Source organism: Euwallacea similis, chromosome 27 (genome assembly GCF_039881205.1).
Source record: "Euwallacea similis isolate ESF13 chromosome 27, ESF131.1, whole genome shotgun sequence".
NCBI lineage: Eukaryota > Metazoa > Arthropoda > Insecta > Coleoptera > Curculionidae > Euwallacea > Euwallacea similis.
Window position 1 is genome coordinate 92,377 of NC_089635.1, and position 25,403 is coordinate 117,779.

Consider the following 25,403-nt stretch of genomic DNA (forward strand, 5'->3'; position numbering starts at 1 on the left):
CCTTCTAAAGTGTAATAGACCATTGGTAGCAAAAGTATCTGTTGGCTTCAGCGTGCGTAACAAAATCCAGGCGTTTGAAACTGCAACATCAAGAAAGTATACAAAAATTGGCCACCACCACATTCTCTGCCTAATTCGAGTCCGATACGTTGCGACTGATTGGTTCATTTTATCAACACCACCCATTCTGTTATAATTCGAGAACAATCTTGATTGTGTAACCGATATTCTGCATCTTTTTTCACGTGAATATCTTGTGCAGGTCCCTACATCAATTCCGTCATAATTAGTTATACAAGTGACACTTTTGTTGTCTTTCCAGCGAACTAGGCAAACTTTTTTCAGCATCAGTTCTGAAGCCGTAAAAACCTCTCTTCTTTTTGTTCATCACTTTCGTATCTGGCAAAGAACATTTTCCTGTTCGAGAATCTCGAATAGTAGACCTGGCGCAATAACCGTCCTCAACAAGATGATTCATGAGAGAGCTTGATGAAAAGTAATTATCGAAAAATATCTTATACCCACTGTTTGATGGAATGTTTCCCTGCTTCAGTAGGCTAACTACAATATCTCCGCCAACACCAAATGTATTTTCTTGGCCTGTATTTTTGTCAGTGTACATTTCAAAATTGATTAAGTACCCAAAGTCGGTACATAGTGTCCAATTCTTAAATCAAAATCTTATTGGTTTTGATTTTATAAACTGTTTGGCAAAGTGTTTTCCGTAGTAAGGAATCATATTTTCATCGATTGATAAATTTTCCTCGAGTCCTCCGTGATACTGAAATGCGTGGTACAAGTGTGTTTTCAACGGTCTAAGTTTATACAAGCGGTCTTGTTGATCCAATTGGGAATTGTCATTCAAGTGAAAATTTCGCAAAATTTGTTCAAACCTGTTTAGTCTTATGCTTTCTTGAAGCAATTTTGGCACGTCCAGCAAACTAGACTACAATATCCTTTTATTAGGGTATTTTGCATAACCTGACATCAAAAGACCCCCGAAAAAAACATTCATTTCATCTAATGACACATTGAGCGACTAATTCTTCTGAACAGCATATAAATTACTTTGTACAACAAATTCTTGTAACAATTGCTCGGGAAAAAACAGGTGGAAATAGTCCAATGGCGTTTGACATTCATTAGCTTCGCTCAACGGTTCTTTGGGAATACATTCAACCCTCATGTCAAATTTTGACTTACCGGCATTCCAACTGAATTATATTTTCTTCTTTTGATTCACTTATGTCATTTTTTTGCAAAGTACTTGGTATATTATCTGCCTTACTTCGACGTAAATATTTTGATAAAGGTTCGTCTGGAATCCGAGTCTTCCATCGAGTTTCCCACACAGCCTTTCTCAACGACGGCCTTCTCTTGGACTGATTGTCCAAATCGGGATTTTACCTCACAAGTAGTTTTAAGCATTCTGGGACCTAGGCAATTCAGATCAGCAATATGTTTGTCGTCACTAAAATCTTCATCTATGTCTGTATCATTCCTATCATCTGGAAGTTCCGCATATATATCAAGAGGAAAAACATTAACATCCTTTTCTAAAGTTTCAAAAAGTTGTTCTAAAGACAATCTAAAAAAGTATATATGTATAAGGTTACCACCAAATTTTTATTTACCAAATTACTTTGAAAAATGAATGCATTTATGATTTACCAAAAAAAAAAGTGCGTTGTACTATGGCGCATCCCGTCCGTTATAACGGACGTTTAGCAAAAATAAAAAATGTTTACACTAAATTACAATGATGAACATTTGTAACTGTAGCGGCAACATATCATTACTTTATCACATTGACTTTTACTAATTTAAACTTTTAAAAGTCCAACACTTTAATATAAACAACGAAAACCTTACCAATTGTGTTGTTTCACATACAGAGATGGATCCATTTTTAAGAAAATTGTCTTTAAACAACTCACAGGACAAATAAAACTCCAAAAAATAATTTTCTAATGTGAAACACAACTTGTGGCTTTCACGTGTAACAACGAAACATTGAAAGTTAAGTCTGAGACGAGTCCCGGTGGAAAAATATACGCGTTCGTTATACAATAGGGTGTCGATATAGTGAATTAATTAATGAATGGCTCTATTACTCCACTGAGGTCATTCACTATTTAGAGTGCATATAAAAATACTGTGATAATTACTATTGGATTATGAGGGTGAAAAGAAAACATACTAATTACTAATGATTTTCTATTTTTCACTATGCGGTCCCATAGATTTAAAAGAGTGTTTTATTATATCAAGACATTTAAAAGAGTGTCTTATTATATCAAGATGTAGAAAAGGAATTAATTTATTAAGCATCGTTTCAGACACACACATGAACCTGTGTGTTTATATACAGCCTTGGCCAAAAGTATTTGCCACTTATGTTAAAACTCAATCGTTTTAAATTATTTTATATTCGAGATAAAAGGAAAATACCAGTTGATCAAAATAGGAATATTTATTAAAATAAAACATTAAACATTAATATTTAGTAGAAAAACTTTAACTTTAATAACAGCGGCGATTCTTTTAGGTAAATTTGACACTAAACGTCGGCATTCTTGTGGAGTAATATTATGCCACTCCTAAATCAAAACATTTTTTAGTGATTCCTTTGATGTAATAGAGTGTTCTCTAATTTTGTGCTTCAGTATCGCCCAAAGATGTTCAATGGGGTTGAGGTCCGGTGACTGAGGAGGCCAATCTATAACCTCAATCTCATTATCCGAGAACCACTTCATTGTCATTCGCGATTTGTGACATGGCGCGTTGTCTTGCTGAAAACGAACGTCATCCATGTTGGTGTCACCAACCATTTTATTGAAAGACGGTTCTAGTGCCGTTTCCAGTACTTGAATATATTTTTTTTAATCCATTCGGCCCTCACACACAACGATTTCGCCTACCCCGTATGCCGACATACTACTCCATACCATTATACTTCCTCCTCCGTGTTTTATGGTTGGTGCGATACATTCTGGTTTGTATTCTTTGCCTATCCTGCGTCTAACAAAGGTTGTACGCGCGGTACCAAAAACCTTAAATTATTACTAAAATAAATGAATATTTAAAAAACGACTAATAGGAATTTTACTTGTTCTTCTATTACTATAGTGTAATTGAAATAAATTTAGAATTCATAAAATAAATGTACCTCGAAGTTACACTCGTCCGACCACACGATATTTGACTAATCCTCTTCAATGAAATTTTCATATTGAATACACCACTGCAAGCGTCTTTTTTAAATATTTTTTGACAGCCACGGTTTCTTCCTTGCTTTACAACCTTTGAGCCCGGCATATTGAAGCCGTCTCCTGACTGTTCTGGCAGAAACTTTTTTCTCTGTGCCCCCGAATAATTTTACAGCCAGCTCAGAAGATGTGTCTTTCCGATTTTGTAAAGAAGTGCGTACCAATTGCCGATCTTCTCTTGCACTTGTAGTATGTTTTCTTCCACTTCTTTTTAAATTTTCATGACTTTTTGATTTTTTATAACGTTTTAATGTATATCTCACAGTACTATGAGGACACTTGACTTTTTTTGCGATTTATGTTTTATTTTTACCTTCCTCAAAAAGTAATTGAATTTTTATAGGTTTTGCTAAATCTAATTCTCTCGTTTTTGGCATTTTTATCAAAAAATAAGAGTTTTCTTTAGAATAAACGACTATAAGCTAATAATTGTTAATCGATGTGCACACTACGAGTGACCGAATAAAATGAATACCTATAAGTAAAATTCTAGTTTGTTACTGTAATCGTGTCCCAACTTGTTCTCGCATGTTTATGATGTGGTGCTTTATTTACGTTATTCAGGTGATCGCACCAATTAATAATAAAATACAAAATAATTGCTTAGAGTCAAAAAAAATTAAATTTCTAAGAATTGAGAGGGGTGGCAAATAATTTTGGCCAAGGCTTTAGGTATATACCTATCCATTTTAATAACAAAACCAATGAAATATCCTAATGAAAAAAGATAGTATATGTAGAAATATATACAAACATTCATATGTACAGAGTAGAAAATAAAAGACATACATGCATAAAATAAAGTTAGTTCGTAGAATGAAAAAAATGTATTAATTTACTTTGCTTTGTTGACTTACTATACATTTTTTGCACCAACTTAGCTCTCAGGCCTTGAAGAACAAGTACACTAGAATATTCCAGTTTATTTGAGTTTTCCTCGACCCATTGAATAACAGTATTTAAAGATTTCAAGGCTTCACTAGTGGAAATCAACTTGTCTGTAATAATAGTATTTGTAGTAACATCACTGTCTTCATCCTCACTTTCAATTTCTTTATTTTGTTCATTTTCTGATTGGTGGTCCTCATTCCAAACTTCGACTTCATTCTGATTCCATACCTATAAATTGTCATTTTAAGAACATACATCTGCATAGACTTTTTATTTTTTAACTTACAATGGGATTCATGAGCTTTAAGGTGTTCATAATTTCAGATTCTGCATATTTCGGATCTTCGTCTTTTAATCGTAGTTTTAAAATAGTCAAAGGAATATTTTCTTCTCCCTAATCAGAATCATCTGTTTTTGGTAAAATATTATGCCAACATTTTCTAATTACTACGGGTTTTAATTTTCCCCAGGCCAAATCCAAATTTCAAGTGGCATCTCTAATAGTTATGGATTCTAAAGCTATTTAGACGTGATTTTTTGCAAAAACGCCAAACAACAAAGTTTTACGAATAAATAGCTTTGTGAGACATATTGCATTTTGATCCGTAGGTTGGACCAATGGTATAACATTGGGCGATATGTAGTACATACAGATGTTGGACAAGGTGACACAACTCCTGAAATGAAAATATGTGGGTAAATCTATAAAAAATACTAAATTGGAAGGATGTAAATTATTGTAGAAATATTAGAACAGTTCAAATTGCGATTGAAATTCAATAAATTGTTGCTTTTAAAATTATTACTTATCAAAATCTTACCTTGTACGCAGTACACTATGCACTCCAATACTATACTCACAGTAACTTTTCTTATAAAGCATTCCTAGTAAACCCCCTTTATTTCTTGGCAGAAATGTAAACAATCTCGCCATCTCTTAGTAAAATATTCAATTATGACTGTATTTGTGCTTATTACAGATTTCTAAATCGAATCTATCCAATAACTATACCGTTTACCCTATTCCCAGCCAAATCATGCTAAACTCAATTTGGAACTTTCTTGGAAGATTGCATGTGGATTCTCCTTTGCCCACACATGCTGATTGAGCAAATTGACAATACCGTTGCGAGTGAAACATGACTCATCGGTCCACAGAATATTGTTTAAAAAATGATTGTTTTGTCCTAGGGATCTTAACATTCAACGGCAAAAAAACCAATCGTTTCTCCTCATCTCCTGGATGTAAACCTTGTACAGTCTGCAAATGATAGGCATGACTCTTGTTCTTCTTTAGTATTAGTGGGGTTTCTATCAAATGCACGAAGAATTCTGTTTTCCAATCTTACTGGTTGGCCGTTATTTCTAGGAATTAGATCATTACGGCTTTTTAATTCATAATTACAAATTTCTGTGGATATTAACAAATACAGAGGGATGAGGTTGACGTCTTTGAACAAATCTTGGCCTGTATTCCCTTGCAGCTTCAGCAAAATTTTCATTAACAACTCCATAGCAGAAATGGATATCAGCTTGTTCCTAATTTGAATATTTAAACGGCATTCTATGGCAACGGTTACTTATCAGAACTTCTAAGTAAGTTAAATACGACAATACGTTGAAACGAATATTGTCAAAAATTTCTTTAGTAACCAGAAAAACATTTATCCAGCGAATTACAAACGCATGTGCAGAAATACGAGCGTGCCACCTGGTTGGTGCTCTTGTAATAAAACTAATAAATTAATTTTGTCATATGGCTGTATTTGTTAACTAAAATACTAATTTCTTCTGTAACAGAGGGAGATACGAAGAAGAATCAAGATACCTTTTTTGAAGAGGTTGAACTGCTTGTTTAGAAAAAATACGCATTTTATTTTAAATAATCCTGCCTAATTTTTATATCTTAATTCATGGTGGTACAACCTCACAATGCCACCATTGGTTGCACGTAAAACGTATTACCACCTAAAAAGTAGCTCATTGATTGATATCATGTTACCAATTTTAATTAAAATAATTCCAAAGATGAAGACGTGATAACAAAAAAAAAGGTTTTCTTTTACATTTTTAATACCCTGTATCTCGAAAAACAAACACTTTCGAACCTATGTTTATATGAAGTTTTTCTCCTAAATGGAGTTTTTCTATCGAATATTGAAGTCCTGTTAGAAATAACTGGGACACCCTCTATATTAAAAGATCTTCAAGGCAGGTACTGAATGTCTTCTGGATTCTCAAGTTTCATTTTTGAAACGAAATATATTAACGTGGAACATAAATACAGTGCAACCTCGCTAATCCAAATGAATTCGAGGAGAGGGTGCTCGGATTATCGGGGTTTATCAAAGAATTAAAAAATCTGAATGTTTGCTACAAAAAAAACATAAATTTATTATTGAAACGTTTAACAAAAAACATATAACTAACATGATTAAATGTTGGGTCCGTTACTGTGCGCGAGCCTCGCGCTCTCTCGCTCACTGTACTCGCACCACTCTAGCGCTCTCTCTCTACCACCGTCTAGATAGCACGTGGATCTTCCCGCATTGTCCGGCGACATCGAGAAGGGTCAGACCCTTCTAGATAACACGGTTAAGGAATATAAAAGGTCGTTGGGAAATAGCACGGATTCATTCAGAGACAGAGTCGGATTAAGTGTTAGATATAGTATCGTGAGAACGTTACAGTGCAGTAAAGTGTTCTTTAGTTATTAGTCGTTACTTGTATTATATCTTGGGTGTAAATAAATTAGCTCCCCAAATCCAACATTAAACAACAAACAACTTAAACAAAAATTAATCAAAAATATATGACAGTAAAAAACTATTGAAAATATTCTTTGATGGTGTGTTGTTTCATTTTATTAAGCCGTAGAAGGACTGCCTGTTCTTGCACTTTCAAAAGAACCAGTTGGTCGCTAGAAGATCCTTGATTTTCAACAGCCCATTGCAACACCTTATTGAGACAATTTATAGCTTCCCGGTGAGAAACAGAAGATGGTGGTAGACCTTCTTCAGAATCAGTTTGGACATCGTCATTTTTGCTTTCTCCGGCAACAGCAGTTAAATCTTCATCGGAGAAAAATATCTCGTTATTTTCCTCTTTGTTCATAGCCCATTCCTTTACTTCGTCTTGTAATCATTTTTCACCTATTGATAGGATTTCATTAGGATTGTCATTTGCTCAATTTTATTTGTTATCAGCTTAAGTTTTAACTGTAATAAAGGAATGGTGTCCTCTTCACCTCATTTCTCTGAAAGTGAATTGTTTATCTCCAACGATAAATTTCGCCATGATTTCTTAATAACATCACGATTTTAATTGTTAAGTATCGGCAAATTTATCAAAAGAATTTAAGTTTTTTCTATGTTGGCATTTTTATTTATGTTTAACGTCGGCAAATAGGTCAAAGTATGTATTATTGTCGACGGGGACTATAAGACACTATAGTGAAAATAGAGCGTTCGGGCTACCGGAGGAAAAATCGTTTGGCCGTTCGGATTATCGAAATGTAGCTTTTGTTCGAATTAGTGAGGTTACACTGTATATTAGATCTAGATTTGCTCAAGGACCACCATTTTTGTTTTATTACGTCATTTAATTACACAAGATAATCACAATGTAGAGAAGTAAAACTGTTTCATGCAAAGCACGTTTTCATTTTGCATCCTGAAAGTTCCCTTTTTAACTTTCTAATCACATTTTGTCGATGGTAAAAAAGGACTAAAATGAATTGTATTATAACTGTAAGAAAATTCTTAACCTGTGATTCCACTCTCATCAATGAAAAAATCAATAAATTAAAAAATAAAAATATATATCGGAGTAACCTTTGAAGTATTATCCATTTCTTTGTATAATACCAGCTATTACAGTTTTTGAATTTCGTTTGTAATATTTCGTGGTTTAACCGTGATTTTTTACAAGTATTGAAGTGTATTAAAATAACAAGCCTTTTTTCACAAAACTTTATTAAACTTTTTTATTACCTACGAGATGATTGTTTAAATTAATTTAGTAAAAATTTCTAAAATAGCTCTGTTGAGCGATATGCAGGGGTTCCTTCCTTTGAGGTTGGAGACACCACCCGCGCTTATTATACGAGAGCACTTACACGCTAGCACTATTTACGACACTTGTCGGTTCGAAGTATCGACGTTGTACTCCTGGTTGCGAGAGTCCAGGACGGACTAGCTTCTTGCTTAGCAAGCAAACACGTGGGATTTCCCGAAAGCCGTGGAATTTAGGACAACACTTTCAACATTAACAAGGTTTATTTACTAATTGTAACACATAGGTATGACTAAAATTTAGATGAGGAAACACGAGATTGGACGATCGCGATTCCGGTGACAGGTATAACTTTCGGGTACGAGTGGATTGCCGAGGTATCGGGACAACCTCAACGGTTCAACGTGATCGTGATGAGAGAGAGATCCTTGCTTCTCCCAGCCCTTAAGTACTGGGAGATGCTGGTCAGCAGACATAGGCGTGCCCCTTTTCGGAGCTCATTTTAGTTGAAGAAGGCCCATTTGGGCAAGCATTATGGCCAAGGGCAAATTATCCCGTGACCGGAATATTGCTTTCATCCTGAGTGGGACGTGACGGAACCCCCAATTACAACCACCGCCGAAAGGTAATGGTGGGGAATTCCGATACCCAAGAACCACCTCCGATGCACATTTATGACTTGATTGCCTCGCAGTTTAACAAGTACAAAGTCGAGGAATTTGAATCATAAACCATTTCGAGTGAATTGAACGGATCGCGGCATCCGGAAGGCAACAAATGTAAGATGTGCAGGGGCGCAACTTAGGGTTTTAGCTTGATCGAGGAAGATATCAAGACTCAGTTCACCAACTCTTAACATCCTCCCCTCCTTGAAAGACCGTGCTGCGGCTTTCAATGGTATGTGGTAACGATATAATATGTACAAAAGATTGATGTGATTACTACTAAACTATCCTTAAATGTGCGTAGAGTCCACAACTTAGTCTATTGGCAGCAAGGCCACTCGCGTGACGGCTCTTTTGAGAGTTCCGTTTTTAGTCTTCACACTGACCACCCTCACTGCACTGTCCTGCCCAGGGTGGACGGCCGCGATTCGGCCCAGCGGCCAGCACAGGGACGGCACGTTATCTTCCTTCAGCAGGACCAAGGCTCCAACATGCACTTCGGGATTGGTCTGGAACTGCCACTTGTTTCGTTGCTGCAGCTGATGGAGGTACTCCTTTCGCCATCGAGACCAAAAGTGTTGTCCGACGCGCTGGAGATGCTGATATCGCTTGCCGAGGCTGATCTTGCTATCGGTGTAGTCCCGTTCGGCTATGGCCGTGATTTCTTGCCCAATCAGGAAATGGGCAGGAGTGAACGCATTTAGGTCATTGGGATCAGGACTTATGGGAATTAAAGGTCTTGAGTTTAAAATCGCCTCGATTTGAGTAGTTAGTGTGTAGAACTCCTCATAATGAAGCCGAGAGCCATTCAAAACTCGCTTCAAGTGATGCTTGCAGGATTTTACCGCAGCCTCGTGAAGCCCCCCCCAATGCGGGGACCTTGCAGGCATAAACTGCCATTTTATGTGCGAGTTTGTCAGGAAATTTTGAAACGTGCTAGATCTTACGATGTTTCGTATCGCGATTAGTTCGTTTTTACAGCCTACGAAGTTCGTAGCGTTGTCGCTGTAAATAAAAGAGCACAGGCCTCGTCTCGATACAAATCTTTTCAACATGCTCAAAAACCCGTCGCTAGTCAAGTCCGTGACAACCTCGATATGCACAGCCTTGACTGCGAGACACACGAAGATACAAATGTACCCCTTGATTGTCTTTCGCGACCGCGTTTTTCCATCCTTTAGTTCAAATGGCCCGGCGTAATCAACAGCAACAGCTGAAAATGGGCGCGACGGAGTAACGCGAGAACTAGGCAGCTCACCCATCCTGGGAACGAGGGAGTTATTTGGATTGGCCTTAAAACAAACCACACATCGTCGGACGTGTGCCTTCACCACTTGCTTACCATTTAGGGGCCAGTACCTTTGTCTGACGTGAGCTAAGGTACATTGGGTCCCTGAGTGCAGGGTGCGTTTGTGCTCGCGGTCAATAACGAGGTTGGTAAATGGATGTTTGGCCGGCAGTACGATAGGGTGTTTTACATCATAAGAGTAGCCTGAGTTTGTTAGTCTACCCCCAACTCTTATCATACCGTCCCGATCAATGAATGGAGATAAGGCCTTTAACTTGCTCTTGGTCGAGACGCGATTTCTCGTCCTTAAGTCATGATTTTCCGCGGGAAACGATTGTGACTGAACCACTCTAATGAGCTGCCATTCAGCCCGCTGCACTTCTCCTGAGCTCAGAGGCCCCGACCCCCTTTCTCCCTTAGGTAGTCTCGTATTGCTTCCAAATCTTGCACAATAGGCCATGACGCGTATTAATTTATGCAGATTCGAGAATCTGCTAAATATACCGTCCTCGGGATATTGTGCTACTAGCGATACCTCCGGCACTGGCCTAAGTCCGGGAGTGTCGTTCGTTGGAGTCGCGAATCTCGAGATGGACGGGTCTTCAGGCCACATATCTGGTTCCACGAGGAAGTTGGGTCCGTGGAACCATAGTCGAGAATTTTTTGAGTCCTTGATGCTTGTACCGCGCGATATAATGTCCGCGGGGTTCTCCTCAGATCGTATGTGATTCCAATCATCAATGGCGGTCAATGACTGTATCAATGCCACTCTATTGGCGGTGAAGGTCCTCCATCTTTTCGGCTCATTTGCGATCCAACATAGAACGATCGTGGAATCGGCCCACAAAAACATTCTGGTTATGGGCTGCTTTAGAGCGTTGATGGACCTCTTCACCAGTTTTGCCAACAGCACAGCTCCGAGGAGCTCTAATCGCGGTAACGAGAGGGACCTTAGGGGACTGACGCGAGACTTTGCGCACAATAAGTGACTTTCGATTTTTCCGTTTTCGTCCGTTGATCGCAGGTACACGCAACATCCGTAGGCCCTTTCGCTGGCGTCCGAGAAACCGTGAACTTCTATCGATTTCGGGTTATTGACGAGAACATGGCGTGGAACTTGCAATAGACCTACCTTTGCTATTTCGCTTCTTAAGCCTAACCATTCCGAGTGCAACTGGCTTGGAATGCTCTCATCCCAATCGATTTTTAGCTGCCAGAGACGTTGAATCAACAATTTCACGCGCACCGTTAAGAAACCCAAGATTCCCAAAGGGTCGAAGATTTTTGAGACCCATGATAATATGATTCGTTTCGTGGCTCTGCTGTGAGTCTCCGCGAAGTTTTGCGAATTATATTCGAAAACGTCAAGACTTGGAATCCACGAAATTCCTAATGTCTTGCTGCTCGAGTTATCGCTTATGAGGTACTTGTCGCTTTCGTGACTGTCCCTGGCGATGTCGTCCAGTACCTTGTGCGCGTTTGATCGAAATTTTCTTAATTCGAATCCGTATTCCGATAAAACTCGGCGAATGCCTTCTCCCAACTGTTTAAGGGAGTCGAGATCTGAGGACCCAGTCAGCAAGTCGTCAACATAGAAGTCAGTCGCTATTATGTCAGATTCGCGCGGCCGTTGTTCGGCCATGTTTTTTGAGATCTCGAGCAAACAACGTGTTGCGAGGTACGAGGCTGAAGCGGTGCCGTACGTGACCGTGTTGAGTTGATAGTGCCTGACTTCTTCATTGGGCGTATCTCGCCAGACTATCCGCTGAAGGTTCCTTTCGTGCTTGTCCACCAATATTTGTCGATACATTTTCGTTATATCCCCGATCAAGACAAAATTATGTTTTCTAAAGCGTAGTAATATCGAGAATAGATCATTTTGCATCGTGGGCCCGACCTTTAGGACATCATTCAGTGATGAGCCCTTTGTTGTTTTGCACGCGGCGTCGAAAACTATCCGTAGCTTGGTCGTCATGCTCTCCTGTTTTTGAACGCAATGGTGTGGTATATAGTAAATCGGAACCTCCGACGAAGTTGGTTTACGCGGTACTTCTGTCATATGCCCGAGGTCCTTGTATTCACGCATGAAGGTCCGGTAGGAAGTTCCGAGTTCGCGGTCCTTTGCTAGTCGTCTTTCTATCGCGTATAATCGATTGAGCGCTGTTTGCTCGGAATCACCTAAATCCGTGACGCTAGATTTTAATGGAAGCCTTACTATAAACCTGCCATCTTCATCGCGAGTAGTTGTCTTGACGAAGTGCTCTTCGCATTCGCGTTCTTCCTTGGTCATGTGACTTAAAGAATGCGAATCGACCTCTTCGACAAGCCAAAATCTCTCCAAGCTCCCTTTTAACGCGTTTTGCGTGAGAAGACAGGTTGAGACCATTGCCTGCGTTCCACGAAGCTTGCCTGATTGGCACGGGACTCGGCCGGCTATTATCCAGCCGAGTAACGTCTTTTGCAATGTTGGAAGACTTCTGCCTAGTTTCAATTGTCCTATGCAGAGAAGGTCTAAAAATACTTCACATCCCAAGAGCATGTCGATTTCAGAGGGTACGTTAAAGTCCGGGTCGGCTAGTATTAACTCATCGGGAATATTCAAGTTCGATTTATCAAAATAATTTTGCGGCGCTACCTCCGTTATTTTCGGCACGACGAGAAAACTCAACCTTGTTCTGAAGGCCGTGGTTCGAGATGCAAATGATATTTCAGTGGCGTGCGATATTCTTGTCTGTATTTGATTTATGCCTAGGACGGGAATGTCAACCTTCGACGGTGTTAGTTGCAATCGTTTAATCAGGGCCATGCTAACGAAGTTAGATTGACTAGCTGAATCCAACAGGACTCTGCACGGAATTCGGGTTTTGTGCTTGCCGTGGGTGTCTACTACCGCCGTTGATAACAATATAAGGGAATTCCTCGCGTTTTGACAGGTATTCGCTAGTATCGGATATGACGCGTGCCGTTCCCCGGTACCTTCGGGTGGATTCGAGTCATCATCGCGAGAACTATTACCGTCGCCCCGCTTGATGTTTGCGTCATCAGCCCGCGAAGGTCGTTGCGGTTTGTGTAACAAAGTTGCATGCCTTTGCCGACATAATTTGCACCCCGACGAACGACATTCCGATAGTTTATGTCCGTGTCGTAAGCAATTTGTGCATAGATTCATCCCCCTCACCCTTTCAAAGCGATTCGAGATTGATAATTTTTTGAACTCCTCGCAGGAATATATGAAGTGCTCGCCCTTACAGAACGGACATGCCGGACGATATGTGCTACTTGTGGTGGCAAATGATCTGGACTCGTTAGATTTTCTAGAATTTGACCACAACCTTGCGTCCACCGCTTCCAATACCTGGCACCTCTGCATTAAAAATTCATTGAACTGATCGACTTTCGGCGAGTTCATGCCTTGGGAATACTTCTCCCACTCGCGCCTCGTGCTGACGTCTAACTTTGACGCCAGAATATAAATCCACATGGTGTTCCACTCACGTACCTCTTCGCCCAAGGACTCTAACGCGCGAAAGTTCTTAAAAAAGTGGTTGGAGAAGTTTCTCAAGGCTGCGTACGATTCCTTGGTTAACGCGGGGAACTCCATGATCTCCCTTAAATGGGAGTGGATGATAAATTTTTTATTTTGGTATCGTCTTTCAAGAAGATCCCAGGCAATGGTGTAATTCGCGTTGGTAGGGGCCAGTGATGCTAATAATGTTTTTGGTTCGCCTCGAAGAGATGCTTCCAGGTAGTAGAAGCGTTGAGCATCCGATAATGCGTTATTGTCGTGAATTACCGCTCTAAACATATCTCGAAATCGTTGCCAATCTGCGTAACACCCGCTAAACTCAGGTAGGGTTAGAGACGGAAGCTTGATGAACGAATTAGCCGAAACACTCGATTCACCTGGGCTGGCGATTGCCTGTAACGATGCGCTCGTTGATGGTGACCCCGCGTTTCGACTCAAATTTGCGCTGCATTGCTGTTGATTACGAAAATGCTTATCTAGAACACTTTGCGCCATGGCCAAGGATTCGAAATATATCGAGTTTCAAACCTATCACGTTCTTCTTCTAGTTCCCTTTCCTTGTAATTACTGGGAAAGTCACTTATTAGTAACTCCTCGTATTCTGTTTGGATTGACTTAAACTTGTCCAATATTGATTTTGCGCTATCATACCTAGCCTGAAGCAGTTCGATGCATTCGTGCAAATCGGCCTTATTTAAAAAACTTGCGAAGCGCGTTAGCTCACCTTTGATTTGGGCTTTGCTATTTTTTAATTTCTTTAAAACGAGTTCTGGGGCAAACTGTTCATCATCTATGAGAGACATCACACTACGTTCACAGAGTACAGACTAACGTGAAACCGTGGCGATATAAAATCAATGTCGAGAGGAAATCGGTGAGGGATATGGGTTGAGGGTTGCAAATATTGAAAGACTGACCTTTAAGCTGCTGTCCACTCCTTTACGAAGGCTTTCTCGGCGTCGCTGGGAAGATCCGGCTCGAAGGACCAAATGTTGAGCGATATGCAGGGGTTCCTTCCTTTGAGGTTGGAGACACCACCCGCGCTTATTATACGAGAGCACTTACACGCTAGCACTATTTACGACACTTGTCGGTTCGAAGTATCGACGTTGTACTCCTGGTTGCGAGAGTCCAGGACGGACTAGCTTCTTGCTTAGCAAGCAAACACGTGGGATTTCCCGAAAGCCGTGGAATTTAGGACAACACTTTCAACATTAACAAGGTTTATTTACTAATTGTAACACATAGGTATGACTAAAATTTAGATGAGGAAACACGAGATTGGACGATCGCGATTCCGGTGACAGGTATAACTTTCGGGTACGAGTGGATTGCCGAGGTATCGGGACAACCTCAACGGTTCAACGTGATCGTGATGAGAGAGAGATCCTTGCTTCTCCCAGCCCTTAAGTACTGGGAGATGCTGGTCAGCAGACATAGGCGTGCCCCTTTTCGGAGCTCATTTTAGTTGAAGAAGGCCCATTTGGGCAAGCATTATGGCCAAGGGCAAATTATCCCGTGACCGGAATATTGCTTTCATCCTGAGTGGGACGTGACGGAACCCCCAATTACAACCACCGCCGAAAGGTAATGGTGGGGAATTCCGATACCCAAGAACCACCTCCGATGTACATTTATGACTTGATTGCCTCGCAGTTTAACAAGTACAAAGTCGAGGAATTTGAATCATAAACCATTTCGAGTGAATTGAACGGATCGCGGCATCCGGAAGGCAACAAATGTAAGATGTGCAGGGGCGCAACTTAGGGTTTTAGCTTGATCGAGGAAGATATCAAGACTCAGTTCACCAACTCTTAACAAGCTCTGTTACTTACTTAGAATTTAATAAGCATAAGACATTAGATCATGTAAAAACAAACATTAATTAAAAGTCAAACATGGATTTCATTTAAACTCTTCGGTCAATTTTTTTTCAAATGCTAGTAAAAATTCCTTGGGCAATGGTTTTTCAGTTATCATAAAAAGTTCTACATTAAACTTTTTAAAATTAGAAAAATTACTCTTGATAAGTATGAGCACCCTCGAAACTCATTCGCTAAAATGTAGGCTAGTCTTTTATTATCTAATTTAGATATTTTAGGAAAAGCAGAATATTAGAAAATAGTCAATTTACTAAATATTGGAAATAATAGTTAAGAAAGTGAATATCTGCAGAATTCTTTCTAATTTAATAATTCAAACAGTCAATTTATATTTGGTTTTTAATACTTTGAACCTTTTGCTATTAAAAAGTAAATCGTAGAAAGCCAAGAACAAATAAATAATTGAAATTTTTATGACGTTTTTGACAATAATGAATAGTTTATTTTTAAAACAGTGATCTCGACCATTTATTTTTTATTAATTATAAGGGATTGGTGAGAACTAAATTAGGTAAATAATATATAATAATTATAAAAATAATACTCATAGATTCGTGTCAAACTGTAGTTATTCTGGCATTATTTTCTAACAAAGAATATGTGAACACCTTGTTTATGCATGGAAGAGCTAATAGTAATGCATCCGATGCTCGGAGGCAATCACGAAAGATATCCAGATAAGCGACTTCTTGATACCCGGGTATTTTCTAATACAAATCGCCATTTACACGAACATGGAAATATGTCTCATCATGAACCTGGAATTACCAATTATCAGTATGCGGCCAATGTTGATGAACAAATTTTGGAAATATTTAACGCTGATCCAACAAAAAGTGTCAGAGAGGTTGCGCAGCAACTAAACTTGTCTGCTTGCAAAGTTTGGACGGTTCTTAAAACTGGGAACCAGTATCCTTTCCATTACACATTAGTGTAAACTTTAGAAGACAGAAATCCTCTACATAAATCCCATTTTTGCCGATTTCTTTTAATCGCAAACATCCAATAAGGATTCTTTTTGAAAAGTATTCTGTAGACAGAAGAGTCACAATGTATAAGGGAGGACATTACTAACTTCCATAATTTGCATTTTTGGGCAAACAATTATGAAAATCCCTATATGAAAAAACATCCCGTTTTCAGTACAAATTTAACGTGAATGTTTGGACAGGGATTATTGGCAAAATATTGGTTGGACTTTTCTTTTTATCGAATAATTTGAACGATCAAAATTTTTATCATTTTTAAGGATAATCTTTTCGATATTTTGGATGGCGTGCCACTAAATGTAAGGGATCGAATTGTATTCCAAAATGATGGATATCCTGTGCATTGCACCGCAGCAGTAAAAGAACTTTTAGAACAGAATTTCTCTTATCGTTGGATAGCCAGAAATGGTCCAATATTATGATCACCTAAGTCACTTGACCTAACTCTCATTGATTGTTATGTATGGGAAAGAGCAAAGCAATTAGTTTATAAAGTTGAAATTTATAATCGTGAACACGCAACACTTAATGGAAAAAATAAACGAATATTTCATTCAAATGAGAACACAAATTTAAGTATTACAACGAGGCAAATAAGAAAATGCGCTCGAAATTGTATTCGAAACTATGGATCCAATTTTGAATATTAAATATAAATCGACTATTTGAATAGAATGAATTCTGCTGATATTTACCTTCTTAACAATTATTTCTAATGTTTAGTAAATCAACTATTTTCTAAAAGTCTGCTTTTTCTAAAATATCTAAGTTAGATAATATAAGGTTAGCCCATATTATAGCGAATGCACTTCAAGGGTACTCATACTTATCAAGAGTAATTTTTCTAATTTTTAAAATGTTTAATGTAAAATTTTTTATTATAACTGAAAAACCATTTCCTAAGGAATTTTTATTACCAATGGGAAAAAAATTTACCAAAAAATTTAGATGAAATTTTAATTTTTTGGTCAATTTTTTAAATTTAATTTTATTCATTTTTATTTTATATATTTCAATTTTTAGTTTAATTTTAGTTAGAATTTTAATGTTTGTTTTTATATTATCTAAAAGCTTCATGTTTATTAAGGTTTAGGTAAGTAACAGAGCTGTTTTAGACCTTTTAGTTAAATTAATTTAAACAATCATTTCATAAGTAATAAAAAAGGTTAGTAAAGTTTTGTGATAAAAAAAGCTTGTTGTTCTTTTACACTTCAACACTTGTAGAAAAGCATGGTTAAATCAATAAATATTCAAAAAGAGATTATTTCAAAAATTCTAAAACTTAATATATAGGTACGTTGCATTAAGTAAGTTCAATATGACTCCCTTTATCACTCCTTCAAATATTTGCATCGATGTACCAAATACCTTGTACATATTAAAAGTGTTTTTTTGTTGTAGGTTATGGTGTTTCAATTTAAGATTTGGTATTGTATTGATGGTGTTCCATTTTTAGTTTAGAGTTGTAACCAATGAATTAGCTCGTCTGTGCTGTCTACTTCAGAATTTTAATGATCATTATTAATATTATTAGTACATTATCTGTTTAAGTCGTTTTAAAAAATATCAAAAATATCAAGACTAAAAATATACTTAACTATTTTGTCATATGTCACTAAATTCATAATAAAATGGGCTTTACGAAGCAAATTTTAGAAATCCAGGGCCGCATTTAAAAAGTTAACTTGATGATGGATTTCCGAAATTGAAACGTCGAATTGCTAATGTAATATCGTTATGTTGTAGAGGGGAAAAGTTGCAATGGTAAAGTGTCAATAGTTTTTAATTATCTCTTTAAATAAACCCTAGAAAAAATAAAAAATAAGTTTCAAAACTTCGGCTTTTTCCGGATATCTTCAGACTAGGCGAAATATTTTTACTTTCAAAAATACGTTTTACTTAGCTTTACATTGCATAACTTTGCCCTAATTTAACCGATTTTGTATCTTCTGAAATTACCGAGATGCTCATGCTGGGTCTCGAAAATCGGTCATCCTGTATGTTTAGTGCTTTCTTTCCACTTCCTATCGAATTATTTTTTCATTTTCCCACTTTGTAAGTCCATTCTACGTTTGGCATTGCTCTTGCTTGGACTTGCTCTCTATTTTCGAGCATTAAGTGTCTTGACTTAAATTTCCAAAATGATCTTTATTAAAGTCAAACATTAATGTATGAATGGTGTAACCTGTGGTTTCACTGATAGTGGTATTCATACTCCAGGTCACAGCTGGTAATTTTTAATACTTTTTATTTTCATTCTGTATACTTGTGTGTATACCGTCCAAAATAGTGCAGTTGAAACCTTCAACTTGACCATTGGAACGTGGTGAAACTACTGCATTCAAAATCAATTTAATTTTAATTTCATTGCAAAATGATTTAAACATTTTAGAAAGTTATTCCGCGATCTGTTGTGATGCGTTTTGGTATACCAAACATATTAAATAAATCTTTTAAATAATAAATGTCTTCTTTTCAATTTGTTGTTTTGTTAGTCTTGCAAATAAGTATTTAAAAAACGAATCGACAATCATAGAAATGTAGGTATAATTTTTTACTTGTCTTAAAAAATGGTCCTAAATGATTAATGTGGCATGTGTGAAGGGGTTCATTGGACTTGGGTATCGGGTGGAGAAAACCTTTTTTCCCTATTGACTTTTCTTATATGCTCAATCAATACACGCGTAAACATATTTTTAATGAATCGTGTCATTTCAAGGAAATGAAATTTGCTTTTTCTTGAAGTTTCGCATCGTTTTTAGCCAATGTGATACACTTCGTCGTGACGTTTTCTCATTAAATTATATCTATATGTTTTTCGGATTACAACTCTCAATTCAACATTTAATATTTTCCTATAGATTCGATTATTTTTAAGACAATACCTGAACTTTACTTCTATTATCTGCTAGCTTAAGAGTACTTAACCATCAAATTGACCGTTTTTAACCATTTGAAACTAATTTTGATAATTTAGATCAATTTGAGTAAATTTCATGGCGATTTTATTAGTACTAACCTATATCACTTTTTTCTGCCTTTTTAGAGTCATTTGAAGACCAAATTGAAAGATTTGACCGAATTAGCAAAATTTCGCGTCATTTTCATGTTTCCAGGCAAATCTGCATTATCTGGTAATTTTAGGGCATTTTATGTTCAAATTTTCTGTTTTTCACTGTTTAAAACAAATTTTGGTAAAATAAGTCGATTTGAGTACATTTCTTGACGAACTAATTGGCACTGTTAGGGCTTGTGTAGGGGACAGAATACCCGATAATTAATTTAATGTATTAGTTCGATAAGTTGTATTCTTCATAAGCCTAGTATTAAATTTGTGACTAGTATGTAAGGAACCCGTGTGCTACGCCTATGGACATTACTCGTTTCTCTTGCCACTTTGCCCGTATGACCAGATGTTGATTCGCATTTTGTTTGATCTTAGACTAACTGTGTAATAAAACTCCTCGCCGACCTTTTGTACGTACTAGAATTTAGACACGTTCTCGATGCTGGTCATAAACGCCCTCCAATAAAACCCAATTATATTGTTAAAGTTAGGCAAGTCACAAGGACAAATCTAGAAGAAGCGCCGATGATGACCTCTTAGTTTCTGGTACGCCTATGTACGCTTACCATTAACTTTAGTATTTAAGATTTTGCAAGAAGAAAAATCGCTCTGTTCTTGTGCGTCTCCGTCGACTCTTAACTCCGTACTTTGCACGTTACTCGTACGTGACTACTTTACTCACGGTTCCTATACACGGTTAATTAGTACACTAGTTAACTTGTCACGAAAAGTTGTTATTTCTTTGCTAAATTACTCGAAATTGTTGGTGAACATAAACCTTCGTTATCGTTAAAAAGGGGTTTTTGTTTTCTTCATTTGCACGAACACGGTGTCTCTGAGACCGCGAACTCAGGGTGGTCCTTCGCAAGCATCCAGTCCATTGCTTACTAGACGTATCAAGAATTAGGCCATGTCTAATCAACATCTTGGTACCACGATCCACGAATAAACATTTTTGGTTCTTCGAGCCGAATAAACAGGCACTAACCCATATAACTGATTTTTATCTGTTTATGTCATATCTGAACGTTTTCCCGAAATTGGAGTTATTTGAAACCTAAATTGACAAATTTGGCCGAATTAGCAATGTTTCGATTTATTTTCGTGCTTTTATTTATTCCACTTTACAAAGTTTGGTCTGCAATAAATCGGGCTCCAGTTGGCCATTTAACTTAAAAAATACCTCAAATTAATCATATCGACTAGTTCTTTAAGACGGACCAACTCACCTGTTGATATCTTGTGAGGAGTCGGAGGTACAGCATTACATTGGTCTTCAATTTCTGCAATTATTGAGGGTACAAAAAATGAGGATACGAAAAAAGTGCCTTTCCGAAATTCCGCAACACTAACTAAAGTGTTCATGTTCGATGTAGTAGAACGCTTATGAGTTTATTGGACCGATCAACAGCACATCGAAAATTTCAAAAACTATTGAAAAGAGGAAGGTACCAATTTTGTCATTTTTCAAGGTTGGAATTATGGTAACTAGGGCAGAAGCGAGCCAATTACCTTTAAAAATACTTCAAATGAATCGTAAACATGAGCTCTTTAAGACGCCACAACCTGCCCGTTGATATCTTATAAGGTGTTGGAGATATAGCATCACATTTGTTTTAAATTTTTGCAATTATTGAGTACCAAAAATTAGGGTACAAAGAAAGTATCTTTTTGAGATTCCCCGACATTAAGTATCCATGGTCAATACAGAACATTTATAAGTCAATTGTTTCAATAAACAGCACATCTAATCAAAATGAATGTAATTTTGCTAAATGAATCAAAGATGAACTCGAAATGTGCTTGAATCGTTCCAATTCATCTAAGTATGTCCGTAATTGTTTACATCGATAACCTCCCTTTAGTGTTCTCAATCCTGTAGATGATAAAAATTTGCAACAAAAAACTTGAAGTGAACGTAATTTTGCCAATTCAGTCGATTCTATTAATCCGGAATTCTAATAAGTCCAAACTCCGGAGATAGACGTAAAATGAATCAAAGATGAACTCGAAATGTGCTCGAATTCTTCCAATTCGTCTAAATATGCCCATAATCGTCTATATCGGTTAATTCGTTTCTTTAGTGCTCTCAAGTCTGCAGATGTAGGATAGTTATGTGCTGTATTATAAATATCTTCAAAATGATAATATTTTTTATGCCATAATTAAAACTTGCACAAATAAAATTGTCAATTAGTTTAACCATTTACCAAAATCCTGACAATAAACATAATTTCCTGTATGCATGAAATTAATTAGCAGCAACTTATATTAATTTAAATATTGCGCATAATTTAATATAATGCATTAGTGAAATTATAACTAAGCCTCTTTTGACGTCACTTCCCTCATGTTCTTAGGTGCTATACTAGTTTTCCTAATTACGTGCCATCTGTCAGACCGAATGTAAACATTAAAACTATAGCTCATAACCTCGCACTTTCTTTTCTTGCTTTCTGAATATTTTGGTGTTTATTTCTATCTTAAAGCATTATTATTAATTAATAAGCGATGGCTTATGATTTAAAATCAGAAAGTGATGTTAAGGAATACCTAAACAATCTAGGGATTGAATATAGGTTCGGTTGTTACAGCGAGAAGAAGCCTGAAGGTAAGACAAGTCCAGTGTTATGCTTACCAGGGAATATTTATTTATTATTCAGTAATTGGGCTCATTTATAGTAAAAAATGATATTTTATAGACATTTTTGTGATTGTGTATGTGCAGTAACATCTGATCTTATCTGGGGCTTTGTCAGTGTGATGTGGCTTTGAATTTTGTTTTTTGTTACTTTTAGAAGGTGGGAAAATCTAAAACCTCAAGTTCAGTCAATTTAGTCTCTTTTCCCAAATTTAGAGTAGAGTTTTGTGGTTTTTTTTAAAACCATAACCAAAAGTTAATTAGAGGAAAGTTTGTTTTGACTTGTAGGCCACCTGTTCTCTTGCAACATTTGTATAATTTTTTTTCACATAGTGCAAGTAAAAAGGATATAGTACTTTGTTCCTGTTTATACTATTAAATACATACGAATCTATGAAAAATTGAGCAAATAGATAAATGTGAAACATTTTGAAGAGTAACTGCATCAACATAATACAAGGACTATATATAACATAAGTTCGTAACTTTTGTTTTGGAAATACAGGGTGTGAAGTGTTAAAAAGGTTTTCAGAGTATTCTTTGTGATTCCTAGAGCTTTGCACAGCTTCAATATAGATTCATATATTTAGTTCAAATTTGGGGTAAGTACTACTATCTTTACAGTATAAAAGATGTGGTATCTTAGTTGGTCCTCAAAACGATAGTTGGTTTAAAATCAAACCCTCATTTATCATTCATAATCACTATCGTTGTGTGGGTTTTCATTATCAACTGACATTTTATATCTTGTATATCGTTACAAGTACAGCTTACCCCAAATTTTAACTACATATGTTCTAATATCTGAATAGGATCTACGAAAAAGTGGTTGGGAAAAATTTTGAAATTTTAACACTGGATGTATTGTAAATGAAACATTTGTAAACTCAAGATATTTTGTCTCTAGTTAATCAACTTTATGTATCTTCTGTACTGCACACTTTTTAAGAGACTGTCTGGTAATTCAAATCTTCATAATATTTAAACCTGAGGAAAGTAATGGCTCAAAACTCTGCTTGTAGAATCATTAAAGTAATCCATATGCAGATTTTTTATGACTTAGTTTTTGTTTCAATATATTTTCAATTGTCAAAAAAGAGACAAAATTCTTTCCAGTTTGTCACTTACTTGCCGACTTCCTAGAAGCCATCAAAAAAGATTTTGAAAAAGCAGCCAAAGTGTATAGAAATAACTGTGACAAGTACAACTTTGCCAAAAGTTGCCTCAAATATGGTGCCTATTGTCTCACTGGTAAAGCTGCAAAAAAATCCGATTACAAATCAGCTTACGACTACTTTGAAAAGGGATGTAATTTAAACGAGCCTTTTTCATGTTTCAACCAAGCTGTGTTATTGGTTACCAAGAACGATTCTTTAGGGGTTAAACAAGATGTTGTGAAGGTAAGTTGTCCCTAAATTGAAGACTGTAAATTAAAATTCAGTTTACCCTAAGAGATAAGGCTTGTAGTTTTTCATTCTTAGGGAGCCACTTTATTAGAGAAATCCTACGCAGCAGAGAATGGAATGGCATGTTATTACCTTTCAAGTCTTTATATAGCAGGTGCAAAGAATGGCAGTGCAATAGGCGAAACTAAGGAAAAAGACAACCACGACATTCCTAGAAATATGGAAAAAGCATTCAATTATGTTTTGAAAGGATGTAAATTGGGCAACATGTACAGTTGTGCGAATGTTAGCCAAATGTATGCAAAAGGCGATGAAGTAGAGAAAAACGAGGAAATGTCCAAGAAATATAAGTCCATAGTGCTAGAAACGCAAAACGAAATCACTAAACAATCAGAAACATTGAAATTCGGGTTAGGACTAGACTAGTGATGAGAAAAAGTCCTCAAGTTATTACTACGAGATTTTTTAACGGTCACCCGTTATTTTTCTCATAGTATTTTTTACAGCTTAGAGATTTTAAGATTGTTGTAATTATTTATTGTTGAGTATTTTTTAATGAACATACGCCCCGTTTATTCATCGAGCTGTTTCAATAAATACACCCATCTAAAATCGATAGTTTATTCATAAAATTAGCATCATTTCATAACAAAATATCACACTTTTTTCTAAACTTCGCATTATTCCAACTACAAGTTAATATAACAATAACAAATTCTTTATATACATTTCACAAAAATTAAGTACATATTTACTTCCTTATTATAATGGTAAAAATACTCCATAATATTTTATAAATAACCGATTATTTAATTTAAAGCAATTCCATTGTGTTCAGGTGAGTTTTCCTTCCATTGCTGTTAATGTCAGGTAGAGCCTCCAGGCGGAATGGCTTTTTTAAATTATCTGAATTAAATGGTGAATCTGGAAGAATTTTATATTAGACCAGTTATTTAAAAAACAATGTTCATCAGTACCCGCCCCAGAGGTCAACCAATGATTGCTTAAACCCTTAAAATTGTTAGCAGCAATATTCCTGGCAGAAGAATCAAAGTCCAAGTGCTCGGTGGATCTAGTTTTGTTTATCTTGGCAAAGTCTGGAAAATGTGCACGACCTTTTTCTTACTTGGTATACTCATCCAGGGTTAAGATAAAGGGAAGAAAGGCGAACTATCTTTAGGTACCTATATAATTTTGTGACATTCTTTGGATATTTTTTTATTGAGTGGTTAACTAAGTCCAAATAAAAATACTTCATGTAGTGAGTTAGCAGGGGAAAAATATCACAGATTATTTTATCAGCAATTTGTTGAAATACAAAAATAGTTTTTTTAATAATTTTAAAATTTTTCATCTAGTTAGTAGGAAAACGGAAGGACCGAAGCCCTACGATTAGGCTCTTTTCACTATGTACCTTCGGATAATTTGCCTTTTCACAAAGGATCATAGCTATACTCACCTTTCCAAGTATTAAACACGATCTGAGGGTCTACTTTCCTATTTTGGCTTAACAACTCATTGGCTCTTTTAGAGGCGGATTTAAGATTACACGAATTCAAGTTTCCGTGATGAAACGATGGTTTCTGACGGATTTTGCTAGTTTCTGCCTATTTTCTCATTGTAGAACTTTTTCATCAATTTGGTTCAATTTCAATCCAGTTTTACCAGATTTGGCCGAAATTCGTCAAAATCGGACGATTTGAGCAGTTTCCGTGATGAAACGATGGTTTCTGACGGATTTTGCTAGTTTCTGCCTATTTTATC

The 25,403-nt window shown here is 36.7% G+C and overlaps 2 protein-coding genes and 1 long non-coding RNA gene across 3 annotated transcripts; 1 reads left to right on the top strand and 2 right to left on the bottom strand.

The window, feature by feature from the left end:
* Positions 1 to 9,153: 9,153 nt before the first annotated feature.
* LOC136417178 (uncharacterized) lies at positions 9,154 to 14,148 on the bottom strand. Its single transcript, XM_066402726.1, has one exon. The coding sequence runs from the start codon at positions 14,146 to 14,148 to the stop codon at positions 9,154 to 9,156; it is 4,995 nt and encodes a 1,664-aa protein (XP_066258823.1).
* Positions 14,149 to 22,006: 7,858 nt separating this feature from the next.
* On the top strand, positions 22,007 to 24,255 carry LOC136417214 (cytochrome c oxidase assembly factor 7 homolog). The gene is made up of 3 exons (XM_066402795.1): positions 22,007 to 22,203; positions 23,350 to 23,633; positions 23,715 to 24,255. Exons 1-3 carry the CDS (start codon positions 22,104 to 22,106, stop codon positions 24,063 to 24,065), a joined length of 735 nt encoding a protein of 244 aa, XP_066258892.1. The 5' UTR covers positions 22,007 to 22,103; the 3' UTR covers positions 24,066 to 24,255.
* Positions 24,256 to 24,323: 68 nt separating this feature from the next.
* LOC136417215 (uncharacterized) lies at positions 24,324 to 25,172 on the bottom strand. The gene is made up of 3 exons (XR_010752779.1): positions 25,099 to 25,172; positions 24,617 to 24,754; positions 24,324 to 24,563 (listed from the first exon to the last, which is right to left on the bottom strand). It is a non-coding gene; the product is annotated as an uncharacterized lncRNA (long non-coding RNA).
* Between the last annotated feature and the right edge of the window lie 231 nt (positions 25,173 to 25,403).

Excerpts from the sequence above, each read along its gene's own strand:
- LOC136417178 (XM_066402726.1), bottom strand. The coding sequence starts at position 14,148 with ATGGCGCAAAGTGTTCTAGATAAGCATTTTCGTAATCAACAGCAATGC.
- LOC136417214 (XM_066402795.1), top strand. The coding sequence starts at position 22,104 with ATGGCTTATGATTTAAAATCAGAAAGTGATGTTAAGGAATACCTAAAC. Across the intron at positions 22,204-23,349 it reads CAGCGAGAAGAAGCCTGAAG|TTTGTCACTTACTTGCCGAC; the intron begins GTAAGACAAGTC and ends AATTCTTTCCAG. Across the intron at positions 23,634-23,714 it reads TTAAACAAGATGTTGTGAAG|GGAGCCACTTTATTAGAGAA; the intron begins GTAAGTTGTCCC and ends TTTCATTCTTAG.